We start from the raw sequence: 14,050 nt of genomic DNA on the forward strand, positions 1-14,050 counted from the left end.
CCATTTTAGCTTTGCTATATAGTCTCTTCTTGAAGTTTAGCCTACACACTCCCACGCTTCTCCTTATTTCCTCATTTCGTATTCTATCTCGTCTTGTCTTTCCCTGCATGCTTCTCAAGAACCTCATTTCAGCTGCTTGTATCTTACTTTGGTTTCACTTATTTAATGTCCAGGCTGCTGAAGCGTAGGTCAGTATAGGTTTATAATAGGACGAGTATAAAACCTTCTTGCAGTTCATTGGCACATCTTTGTTCCATACAATGTCTCTCACACACTGGTAGAAAATTGCAGACTGCTGTATTAAATCAATTTCTCCATCCAAATTTCCATCTTGTGATATCACACTGCCCAAATATTTAAAATTTTTCACAAAATTAAGAGGTTCATTTCCTATTTTTATCACTCCCCTGGATTTTTTGTTACCTCTTGTCATGATCAAAGTCTTACTTTTTGCAGTACTAATCTTCATTCTAAAATTTCTTGTCTCTTCATTCCATAAATCAACTTGTGTCTATACTTCCTTCTCATTATCTCTCCCAACTACAATGTCATCAGCAAAGAGCATAGACTTTACTTGCTCGCCCATCATCTTCTTAATATTATGTAGAGTTCTATCCATGATGATAATGAAGAGTAAGGGAGACAATACACTTCCCTGTCTTAACATGTTCAGTACCAGCTTCTCAGCGGGACACTTCAATGCCTGGACCAGCCATTTTCATGCCAGGCCCTCTTAACATGCATCACTTAATAAAATTTACCATTACTCCTGAACTATAACTGTTAGAAACATGATACTTTGTGCTTACCTCTAGTAGATACTGAGGGTGTGATATCGGGTATCACAGGTTCCAGGGTGGAGAGGAACACCACACTTATTGCAGTACCATATTGTTTCACTTCTAACTTTATTTCTTGTGCACACTCTACACTTTCTTGAGGGGGTGCTCTTACTTTTTACAGGAGAAAATTTAACAAGAACATGTTGCTTCCTTTTTCCATCAAGCCGGAAAACTGGGTCCTTTGTTGGTGCTCGTCGTGGGGGTGGGGATTTAGAGGTGTTCATACTTGATGAAGATGATTCAGAAGGAACTGGAGATACTGATTGAATTATTTGCGTATCTTGTATCAGATATCTACAGACTGTTTGCATGAATAAGAGAAATGAGAGGGATTTGTTTCTACTGTTCTTTTGATGAAGCCTAAATGCATTGAAGAGGGCACATTGTAAAATAAAAAAGAAAACCTTTTTGGGCCAATTCACTGTTTTCCTCATGAATGGATACATTGCAAGGTACTGATCAGCAATATCCACGCCATGCATGTGTGAGTTATAATCAACAATACATTCCGGCTTCATTGGAGGTTTTCCAAATCTACCTTTTGGTACTTCCGTCATTTCTGCTGAATGCATTGTTGAAATCATTGTTATGACCCTCTTGTCCATCCATGAAAGAAGAAGAACCTCACCATTTCTAATAAAAGTCATTTCTCCTCTCTTCAGACTTTTCTGTCGTTCCCTGACTTCTTTAGGGACCCCCCTGTTTTGCCGTATTGTTCCACAAACAGTAGTGTTGCGCTCACGCAACTCCTTAGCCAAACCTACACTGTTATAAAAATTGTCCATATATACCACATACCCCTGGTCAAGGTAGGGATTCAGTAATTCCAACACTGTGTCTCTGAGTGAAATTCCACTTCCATCATAAATTTTGAGAGTGCAAATATACCCTGAACTAGACTCGCACACCATCCTGACTAAAATGCCGTACTTAGTAAGTTTTCCAGGATTGTAGACTCGAAATTTCAAACGCCCTCGCCAAGCTAGCATCCCCTCATCCAATGCAATCTTTTTGCCTGGAGTGTATACGGTTGAAAATTTATTGTTCAATATTTCCAAAATAGGTCGAATTTTATACAGCCTATCTGTACTATCGGCATAATGGTTACTGTCACTGAAGTGAAGAAATGAAAGAATATGAAGGAAGCGTGTTCGGGACATTGTTTTAGAAAATATCGGAGTCGGAAACACGGGGTCTTCGGTCCAGTACATTTTTATATCAGGCTTTTGGACTATACCTATGATGAACATCAAGCCTAAAAACTTTTTCAACTTGGAGACATCAGTCGGTTTCCAGGATTGCATAATCGAATTCTTTGTGAAAGGCCGGGGCGCCGCACGTATCACTTGACTCGCGTATAGATTCGTCTGCTCACACACATACTGATAAAATTCGTCATTCATGAAAATACTCACGTAACTCATAATATCCTGCTCATTTTCTATTTGAACATTTAGCCCTGAATTCCCTGTAAATGGTGGAACAGGTGGACAATAACTAGGATGATATGTATCGGGCACTTCACTTTCCTCTATAGGCCTATCGCATTCGGGAATCGGAATTTCCTCATCACTCTCCCTTTCACTATCTGAGTCTATTTCAGGAATAAGTTCATCACCAGAATCATCATTGTGAACAATATCTAATAATTAATCTTCCGTAAGAAACTTTGTTTTATAAGCCATTATACTACACTCGGTAAGAACGACACGCACTGCATTGGAATCTCAAGTACCGACTTGACGCGCGAGAAAGTGCTCAGATTTTCCAGCTAAAACTGCTGAGATAAACATGAGCCCACTCAACACGAGGGTTATCTCAACAAGGTCAACCAACTTCCTGTTACAACCAGTAACGCTGACTAAGGTGTAAGAATGTACGGATGACGAATATAAATAGCATTGCTTCACGCAGAACATGAAACCGTCTTACGCCGTCCACGGCCCGCATCATAGGAGCAAGCTTAAACGTCTTACGCCGTCCATGGTCCGCAGTGAGTTAAGCCTAACTCAACTCTGAACCATTCAGTTTGACCCACTTTGGTTCTAACTCAGCTTTTGTAATTTTGATACAATGCTATTACCATCTACATTGTTTCATTCCCAATATGTGCCTCTGTCAATGTTTTCCGTACCAAATTCCTCGGGGCACTGTTATATGCCTTTCCAGTATCTAGAAACGTTACTACCATGTCTTTTCCATATTCCCAATACCTTTCCATCATTTGATGCGATGTAAATATTGGGTCAAGTGTGGGCCTGCCTCTTCTGAACCATTTCTGCTTCATTTCTAATAATAATTATAAAACACAACTGTTATTCCCAAGAATATTATCAAGAGTTTAATGGACAATTATACTGTGTTTATCGATCATATGACTTATAATTTTAACAAAATTTGCCAAAATAATATTTTAAATGTCATACCATATATCAATTTTTTTAAAATATGTCTTGCCAATTTCAATAATATCTATTTTGTATTCTGATATATTAATGTTAATTTATTATAGCTGATGATGTCCCTTAGGGGACGAAACATGTACGTAATCTATCAGAGTTTTTATTTTGTTATCCCAACTATCTCTTGTTATCTTCTGACTCTTTTTCTTTCAAAACCATGTGTTACCACTGATCAGCTCATTTCTTCTACAAAAGTCTACCAAAATATCTCCTGGCTTGTTTCTCTTCCCATATCCAAATGAACTCCTCATCTCCTTTTCTTTCCTGACCTACTTGGGCATTCATGTCTGCTATGATCACAACTTGTTTCTGCTGTATATGGCCTTCCAGATATTCAAGGTATTCCTCTAGATCCATATTTGTATTTCCTGTTTGTGGAGCATACCCTTAAATTATACCTTTAACACCAGTTTCAAGTCTCACTCTGACCTTAATCAACCTATCATTTGTTTTCCACCATTTCTTGGTATTCCTTTAGGTCTTTTCTAATTATGAGACCTATACCATTTTTGGCTTCTCTTCCTCCACTATAGTATAAGGTGTATCCTTTCTTTAGTTTCCTCTCACCTCTTCCTTTCCATTTGGTTTCACTGATTCCCAGCAATGCTATATATCTTTGTCAACCATAAAATCTACAATTTCTTCCACTTTCCCTGTTAGTGTCACTACATTGATGGTTGTTATCTTGATGCATTTGGTTGCTGGTCGCCCATTTCTCACATTTCTCCCAGCATCACAAGAATTGCACGTCGTTTGTGGGGAACGCCCTAGCATTTTCTGAGGTTCAGTACACTTGTCATCATATACGCTTTTATTACAATGGGTTCGCCACTCCCAAAGGCATTTTAGAGCTACTGCCAGCCGAAACTTGTAGGGCGCTCCTAACATGGAGAACAGACGCCTTTTGTAGCCGCTCCTCTGGAGTACAGACGCTACAGCTGATACGGGGTTTCAGTGGCATTTCCTCCACTGAGGGCCAATTTCCTTTCTATAAGGACTCCTCCGTCCTTAGCCGTTGGTCCTTATAGTGGGTCAGGCTATTTACCGTCGCCCAACACTCGGTGTGGAGACATTGGCTGTATGGTTTACTCTATTACCATAACAGATTAATTGGCCAGACATTGGTCACATTGGTCATTTTCAAACATACAGATTTACATTTCAGTCCCTCCCCTTGGGGTGTCTTACCCTCACAATATTTTTCTCTAAATAGTAATTCATATATGCACCAAGTTTGGTTGTCGTTTAAGGGAATTAAAAAAAAAAAATGTACACACACACCCCTATCTTATATTTGGACCAACATGGTAATATCCCAAGAACTTCCATGCCTTTATGTATGTAAGGCGCAGCATCTGTTCGAGTCACGAGAATACAATCAGGAGATTCTCAGTCATTGAAAACTTAGCAAGTATGAAAAGTTCACTTTAAGTAATAAGTCAAAATATGTAAAAGTGCAGAGAAACTATGTTTTGTAATTACTTTGTCCCACTTACTCAGAAGTAAGCTGTGACCAACCCCAACGGTAAGAATATCTCAAGTCGTGAGCTTTTGTAAGTCTTGTACTGCATTAATTACCATTAGACCTGCTCAATTTTTACAGGTTTTAAAGGTTACGTTATTTTGTACTTGACAGTATGGTTTTGAGTGCAAGTATCAACTCTCAAAAGTTTTCAAATGCATTACAGTCAACTCTGACTGTCTTGAAAATTGATTGAGGATTTAGCATTGATGGGACCGAAATTTCTGGGTGGTTGATGCGGGAAATAGTTTCTTTGAGGAATGGTTGAGTAATTCAGGTGAACTCATAGTAGATCCCAGGGAATCACTGGAGAGGTGGAGGGAATATTTTGAACATCTTCTCAATGTAAAAGGAAATCATCCTGGTGGTGTTGTGAACAGCCAAGCTCATGGGGAGGAGGAAAATGATGTTGGTGAAATTGTGCTTGAGGTGTGGAAAGGATGGTAAATAAACTCCATTGTCATAAGGCAGCAGGAATAGATGAAATTAGACCTGAAATGGTGAAGTATAGTGGGAAGGCAGGGATGAAATGGCTGCATAGAGTAGTAAAATTAGCATGGAGTGTTGGTAAGGTACCTTCAGATTGGGCAAAAGCAGTCATTGCACCTATCTATAAGCAAGGGAACAGGAAGGATTGCAACAACTATCGAGGTATCTCATTGATTAGTATACCAGGCAAAGTATTCACTAGCATCTTGGAAGGGAGGGTGCGATCAGTCATTGAGAGGAAGTTGGATGAAAACCAGTGTGGTTTCAGACCACAGAGAGGCTGTCAGGATCAGATTTTCAGTATGCGCCAGGTAATTGAAATATGCTACGAGAGGAATAGGCAGTTGTGTTTATGTTTCGTAGATCTAGAGAAAGCATATGACAGGGTACCGAGGGCAAAGATGTTCGCCATACTGGGGGACTATGGAATTAAGGGTAGATTATTAAAATCAATCAAAGGTATTTATGTTGACAATTGGGCTTCAGTGAGAATTGATGGTAGAATGAGTTCTTGGTTCAGGGTACTTACAGGGGTTAGACAAGGCTGTAATCTTTCACCTTTACTGTTCGTAGTTTACATGGATCATCTGCTGAAAGGTATAAAATTGCAGGGAGGGATTCAGTTAGGTGGAAATGTAGTAAGCAGTCTGGCCTATGCTGACGACTTGGTCTTAATGGCAGATTGTGCCGAAAGCCTGCAGTCTAATATCTTGGAACTTGAAAATAGGTGCAATGAGTATGGTATGAAAATTAGCCTCTTGAAGACTAAATTGATGTCAGTAGGTAAGAGATTCAACAGAATTGAATGCCAGATTGGTGATATAAAGCTAGAACAGGTCGATAATTTCAAGTATTTAGGTTGTGTGTTCTCCCAGGATGGTAATATAGGCTAGTAAGTGAGATTGAATCAAGGTGTCATAAAGCTAATGCAGTGAGCTCACAGTTGCGATCAACAGTATTCTGTAAGAAGGAAGTGAGCTCCCAGACGAAACTATCTTTACATCGGTGTTTTCAGACCAACTTTGCTTTACGGGAGCGAAAGCTGGGTGGACTCAGGATATCTTATTCATAAGTTAGAAGTAACAGACATAAAAGTAGCAAGAATGATTGCTGGTACAAACAGGTGGGAACAATGGCAGGAGGGTACTCGGAATGAGGAGATAAAGGCTAAGTTAGGAATGAACTCGATGGATGAAGCTGTACGCATAAACTGGCTTCAGTGGTGTGGTCATGTGAAGCGAATGGAGGAGGATAGGTTACCTCGGAGAATAATGGACTCTGCTATGGAGGGTAAGAGAAGTAGAGGTAGACCAAGACGATGAAGGTTAGACTCGGTTTCTAACGATTTAAAGATAAGAGGTATAGAACTAAATGAGGCCACAACACTAGTTGCAAATCGAGGATTGTGGCGACGTTCAGTAAATTCACAGAGGCTTGCAAACTGAACGCTGAAAGGCATAACAGTCTATAATGATAATATATGTATGTATGTATGTATGTGTGTAAGTATGGATATTGCAGAATTTAAAAAAAAAACGTGATTCAGTTAGGATGTTCACAGGACCACATCATCTGAACGAATAATCCGGGAAAACATTGTTTCTGGGAACGGATAGATATGTTCAGTTGTAAAAAACTATTCACAGACACTTTGTGTGCATGATTTGATGGACAATCATAAATATGATACTGAAGTCTAATTTTGATTTACCGTATCGTAGAACATTATCTGTAAGTATAATTTTGAACTAAGGGAAAATAATACCTGTGCTGTTACATTAAAATGGTTGTTTGCTACAATTAACAGTTGCTGGAGGCATTATAGTAATAGCTTTTGTGTATTACAGCCCAGATTTCCCCATCATATCGTCATAGCTCCTCAAAGAGGTGAATTCTATTTCATTAAAGTATATCATATTCCATAGTTCTTTGTTCATTTTTCTTAGAATTGCCATAATAACAGTCTACTGCATCATTGGTGGCTGTATTTTTGTAATTCACCATTTACTGATGAAAATTCTGTGCTGGCAATGCTGCAAGATATATTTCTGGAAAACCATTCGGAAAAGAAAAGAGAAAATAATACATGTTAGCTTTTGATAGTCGAGGGTTCTGAATTGGCTCCTGTACTACAGTCGAGACTTTTCATAATGTCTGGCTGTATGGCTTAATGGTTAATGTGCTGGCCTTTTGTCCAATGGGTCTTGGGTTTGATTCTTGGCTGTTTTGAGGATTTTGACCTTCATTGGTTAATTCCTCTGGCTCGGGGACAGGGTGTGCGTGTTTTCTTCAGTATTACAATTCCTCACAAATGCTCAAGTTGCTGAAGAAGCGATCACTCATAATGTCCTGTCTCCTATCACTGCAGACAAGAAGTGTGGATGAGGAAGAGGGTGAACTACTCTAGTCTTAATTCAAAGCTGCCAAATGTTCTTGAAGCTCTTGAGGTACTTATTGGTGTTATAGACTTGTCTTCACACATTGAACTGCAGTCATTCTGTAGACTCTTCAGGACTGCATGCAAGATAATCATTCACAAGAAAAATGAAAAATAAAAGGTATTGATCCACAAGAAAAATATAAAAAATATTCAAAAAACAAATCTACTGCTTTTCAAACATACATTTGTTGAGGAAAGTATCAACATATGCTCCAAGATGCAGAAAGTTAGTACTGTATCCGTTTTGTAGTTTCAGTCCAGCTGTGTTATTTGTTTCCATTTTACCTGGCATGTAAAGACGACCTTGTTGCATTAAAGTTGAGTATAAATTACCATAATGAGTAAAACTAGTGTCATCACTCTAAGAGTTTAACTGCGCCACCACCACAGGGCGCCGATATAGGTTACATTGGCTAATCATCCCACTGTCAGCGGTTTTTGTATGTAGTCACACACAATACTCTACTGTACTTTAAATGCTTAATAACCAAATCTACAAACTTTCTGATCAAGAGGTTATAATCAACATTCCCATATCCTCTGATTTTTACTGAAAGCCTGCATAAAAGAAATACCACAGTGGCTGGTTCAAACTTTTCGTACAGAACAGAAGAAGATATTCTGCTTCAAAATATGTTTAATGTTTCCAAGAACTGCTGAAAGGTATTCAAACGTCCACTGACTGCTTCATGTTTTGTGTTTTTATAGCCATCCATCTTATCCTTTCTTTTAGACATAACCACAAAACCCTTCTGATCCAATGACTGCTTATCTAGACATAAAGGTTTCCTGAAGAGTCTTTATTTTTTTCAACTCGTTGCATATTGCATTGGGTAGTAAAATTTACTTTTCTCTGCTCTATATCTGAGTCTGTGCATATGTAACTGTATATTTCAAAATACATCGAGAACAAATCATTGAGTGTTGTTGATATGAACAGGTGCATAAATCATGGACAGTTTTTTACAGAAGTAAATACAGCATTCATATTTTACAGTCTTCTTCTTGATTGTTCTGTTTTTCAGTATAAAAGCAGCTCTTTCCAGTCAACAAGAACGTCATATGACCTTCCCTGGAACATCATCTCAAAGTTACACCCATCTTTTGAAGAGAAAATTTGAAGATATTGTAGGAACCCCAAAGTGGGCACAGTTGGATAGGAAGGATAAACCTAGTGATTCAGATGATGATTCAGATGATGAACTATTACAGGTAAACTGTTTGATTTCTGGGAAGTTATGTGTTAGATGTTCATCTTTAGGATCAAAATTGTGAAAAATATTAATTTTTCTCCATAGCACTGTGGCAACTTCCTCTCCAAGAAATCATCAGTGCTTAACAAAGGCATATTAGAAATAAAGAGAGTGAATGATTTGAACCGTGAAACATACACTGAAGGACCAGTAATCAAGACGGTACAGTTCCACCCGAACGCCACTGTGTCGCTGGTAGCTGGCCTTTCTGGAGTAGCTTCACTCTTTCAGGTACTTACTAGATATTTGTCTTTGTTGACATTAGAGAAAGTTTTATAATATTTGGAAATATGAATATGGAAGGTAAATGAACCGCTGAAATTGCACAGAAAATATGTGGTTGAGAACAGCATTTTTGGAATAACACCATGGTATAGTAAGTTCTTAGTGGATTCTCAAATATAATTACTAATACAGTATTTAATAATGATCTCATGTGGCTATTTCTAGCCTGGTGTAAACCTTGGAAGTCAGACCCTCTAATGAGAGTGGGCTGCATCTGCCATGTATGGGAATCTGCAAATTTTTATAGTGGAGATAGAGTTGTGTGTGGTGTATGAGTTGCAGGGATGTTGGGGACAGCACAAACACACAGTCCCCGAGCCAAGGGAATTAATCATTTTAGGGTTAAAATCTCTGACCTGGCCAGGAATTGTACCTGGGGCCATCTTATCTAAAGAGCACTATGCTGACCATTCATCCAAGGAGCCAGACTATTTGATTGTACTATTCCGCACTCGTAGAATATCTTATTAATTACGATATGAACATGAATATGAACATACAAATGGTGTAAAATGTTCACACTATAGGATTTGGTTAATGATTAAAAAACTGGGTAACTTGAACTGAACTCAAAAGGATTGCGATACACTTATTTATGTTACATATGAATCTATGAAGGAGATTGAGAACGGTGACTTACTGTGTAAGCATGCATAAAAGAACATGGGTCCAAAATTTTCGGCTGCAGCCTTCTTTCAGTACAATTTAATGTGACGATAATGATAGTAGTCATTGTTGACAAGTCGACTCTATGAGGTAAAGGGGGTGGGGAGACAGAAAAAGATAATGGAAAAAAGGAGTGGTTATCTAATGTTCAGGTCGAGTGCTTCCCTACATTGGAGCACCAGTTGATGTCCAACTTCGGAATCTCTAAAGATAAGAGGATGACATGTTGGGCTAAATGAGGACTTTGAATGTGAAACAGTTATCAAATGTGATTTATAGGTACCAGGTGTGAATTGGGACATGAAGATCCATATTAGGTGTTCTGCAGGTTCTTCTGTGGCTGCATATTCGTTTGGCTGTTGTGTTGGTAGTTAACTTAAAAAGCTAGACAGGATCTGCACAGAAGTAGTTCAGTCTGACCTGTTTGTATGGGTTAAGCCGTGTTGTCAGTGCTGCTGCCGATGATGCTTGGTGTGCAGGTCGTACAGTGGCTTAGTTTACAGGGGAAAGAGCCAGAAGGAGGTAGAGGTTGGTATAGTTCATAGGGAGTATGTTTTTGAGGTTAGGTGGGCACCTGAATGTGACTGTGGGGCTTGTTGGAAGATCATTGGTGTAGGGTGAGGATGAGAATGAATGCTTGCTTTAAAATGTGATTTTGTGTTACGAAGGGTATGAGGTTAAGTTTCTTAGGGAGACAGAGTTCGTGTCCCGAAGATCTAGCGGCCTGTCAATTGGGTGGGGTAACCCTTAGCAGTAAAGGCCTCACTTAGGTTGTTGTTGTTGTTGTTGTTGTTGTTGTAGGAGGCATTGATCAGCATTAGAGGTTGCCCCGGTTGGTAAGGTAGAGATTGTTTTGTGTGATATGGGTGAAAACTGTTGTAATGGGGATACTGCTGATGTCGATTCTGTCATCCTGGAGGTGGTCAACATCAAGGAAAGTGAGAGAAGTGGGTGAGATCTACCATGTGAAATGGACACTGTAATTAGACTTTAGGCGGTGCAGGAATGAGTCGAGTAGGCTTGCTTCATGGTGCCACAGTAGAGAGATATTGTCTGTGAACCTCTGCCAGACTAGGGACTGGAGAGTTCTGGTGGCAAGGAAATTATTCTCAAGTTTCCCTATGAAGAGGTTGGCATAGGATGGGGCTTTTCGGGCTATCCTGTTGCCCACAGCAGCACCGCGAATCTGGTTGGAATAATTTTGCCTTGATGTTGAAGTTGTGGGTTAGGATGTGTTGTGTGAGGTAGGTAGGGAAGGAAGTATGGGGCGGGGCATTGGGTTGTTGCGTGTTCAAGAAGAATTCAATGGGCCTAAGTCTGTCCACACGAGGGATGTTGGTTTGTAGCAAAGTGGCATCAATAGAAACTAGAAGGCAGTCTGAGGGCAGGGGTTTGGAAAGATTGGACGTTCTAGAATATGACCAGTATCATGGATGTAAGAGTTACGGGAATGAGGAAGGGTTAAAGATGTTGGTCAACCAGTGCTGAAATGGATTCTGTGAAAGATCTTTGGCTGGAAACAATGGAGCATCATGGATTATTGGCATTATGTATCTTGGGAAGCATATAGTCGTTGCCGGGACAAAACCTCCTATGTGATAATATTTTTTGAGATATACTGACCCGTAGCACATACATTATGAAGAGCGAGAATGCCTTGACTATATTCACACAATATTGCACCTTAGATGACGGAACCTTACCGGCCAAAGTTCTAAGCTAAAATATTTCACATAGGAGGTCTTGTCCCGGCAACAACGATATGTAACTTGGGAATTCAGGCTGGTTTAGGATGAGGAGAATTGTAGAGGATTCAGATTGACCCTCGTAATCTCTGGAGGTTGATATGGTTGGATAAATTAAGATTCTGATCATGTTTGGGGTCTTGGTTGTGTTGGAGAGATGTCGTAGGGCATCATGTTCATAATCTTGGTGGATCATGATGACTGTCGTGAATCCTTTGTCGGTCGAAAGAATCTATCAGCTTCATTGTCCGTATTGATAATTTAAGCACACAAGTATGAAGGGTGAGTTCTTCATCTAATCAATACTTTATTTTACAAAATGTTTAGTATTATTTAAATTAAAACTGTACCGGTTTCGACCTGTAAATAGGTCAACATCAGCTGTTGGTGAACCTGCTTAATAGCGATTGTACATAATAAAAACATTACTAAAAACTAATTATACAAGAATGCCTTATTCTAATATAATATATACAGTAGAGTCTCGATTATCCAACCTAAACAGGACCTGGAGTACGTCGGATCACCGAAAATGTTGGATAATACAGAAAATCTTTGAAAATGAACTGAAACAAACAGGAAGGCTATACTGTATTACTATGTTTTACAGTAATCTATTTATTGACTTATCAGTTCAATTGTACAGTACATGCAGTATTGAACGAAAACATTTTAAATGTCTTACGAAAAAGAATCTTGTCAACAATGTCTACTTGCCTGCTGATTCACGTTTTCTTGCTGTGAGATCCCGCCATCAACGATAATCCTTCACTGTGAGTCATCGTTTTCTCCTTTTCTTCTGCAATGCGTCGTTCTTCTTGTTCATCATCCTCATTTTCGTTAGCATTTACAAAACCAATAATATCAGGGTCAGTTAGTTCAAACAGCTGATCTTGTGCACAACACTTATTTCCAGACAAATGTTTTACCACACGGTTGGCAAAATAATACTTTTCCATCGGTAGAAAAATGCTTTTAAATTCCACTACATATTGTTGAAGACGCGACCTTGTACTCTACTTCTCTTTTTGCATTATTTTGCAGGTTACGTCACACGCATTTACAGCGAATCACTGTTTCAATAAAAAGAATAGCAGCGGACACTAAAGGAAATATTTCTTAGAAATCCATACAAAATCACACGACCACGGGAATGATATATGGACCCGAACAGCTAACCTTACTCTTAGGAGTGATGAAATCCCACTACCTAATGGTGGGGCAATATTCTTCCCAGTCTCCCATGATGTAATGGTATTACATCACCTTATCTTTCCGTGATTGCCTTTCGCTGACATTCTATAAACAAAACCCGAGCGGGCTGGCTCATAAAAGCGAGTTGAAATGACATTATGCAAGGAAACATCTTGTGCAGCAAATCAAATCGCTGTCTAAATGTAACAATGTAGCCAGTGACCAGAAAGTTTTAAAACTTCTGGAGGGAAGGCTATAAATAGCCGAAACATTCAGATACATGACGTTAAATACACTGTTAAAAACAATACCGTAATCGTAAAATGAAAATATGAGCATTACTTTATAACACAGAAGCATTAAAAATTTTATTGGTTAACAAATATTGCCGATTTGTGTGCTTATTATAGATTTTCTTAAAATATGTATTTACATTTTTTAAATGTGAAAATATGTGTTTTTATGTGAAATAAATGCCTTTGCTGGCAGAACCTAGTGTTTACAGTGCCCTATGTCTTCTGGTATGGGCTAGAGCAATTTTGTTACTTTCATTGATCTGTCTCTGTCTTATCCTTGGCTTTGACAATATGAAAGTGACTGAGGTATGAGCGATGCTAGTAATGTCATTCCTTTTGCAGCCAGTCCCTGCTATGAATGGTGTGAAAATGTTGCTCATAGGGTCGGTTGGTGCATGCATTTCAGTGGGATTGGCAGACTGATATGTAATAGCAACTTCTGGCTAGGTGAGGAAAGCAACGGGAAACTACCTCACTCCTCATTTCCCTAGTACACCTCTTCAGTGATGTCTAGGCCATCTATGACAGCTGATGGCAGAGCTGTTGAGGATCCAACCAGCCTTAGGGCTGAAGACTGAACATGTGAAATAAGATTAAGTTTTTATACTTGGGGATGCACAATAGGAATAATGAACTTTGTAACTTGCATTAAAACTTACACAAAAAAATGTAATTACATAAAAATCCGCTCCCTAATCATTACAGTAAGTTTCCAGAGACCTCCATATGCATCATAATGGTAGTGTATTATACCCAATATACGAATATTACAGAGAGTTTTTTTTTACAGATTTGTACTACACAGATTTTGAGGTTAGACGTGTTCACAATATGTATTTGAGATTATACAATGTAC

General features: G+C 38.9%; 1 protein-coding gene across 1 annotated transcript in view; it reads left to right on the forward strand.

Moving 5' to 3' along the window:
* Window positions 1-14,050, forward strand: part of wcd (U3 small nucleolar RNA-associated protein 18 homolog wicked) — a 102,955-nt gene that overhangs the window by 18,724 nt on the left and 70,181 nt on the right. The window contains exons 4-5 of the mRNA XM_067135639.2: window positions 8,781-8,967; window positions 9,054-9,239. Coding sequence (XP_066991740.2) covers window positions 8,781-8,967; window positions 9,054-9,239 — 373 coding nt within the window. The remainder of the gene's footprint in view (window positions 1-8,780; window positions 8,968-9,053; window positions 9,240-14,050) is intronic.

Source organism: Anabrus simplex, chromosome 1, assembly GCF_040414725.1.
Source record: "Anabrus simplex isolate iqAnaSimp1 chromosome 1, ASM4041472v1, whole genome shotgun sequence".
Lineage (NCBI taxonomy): Eukaryota > Metazoa > Arthropoda > Insecta > Orthoptera > Tettigoniidae > Anabrus > Anabrus simplex.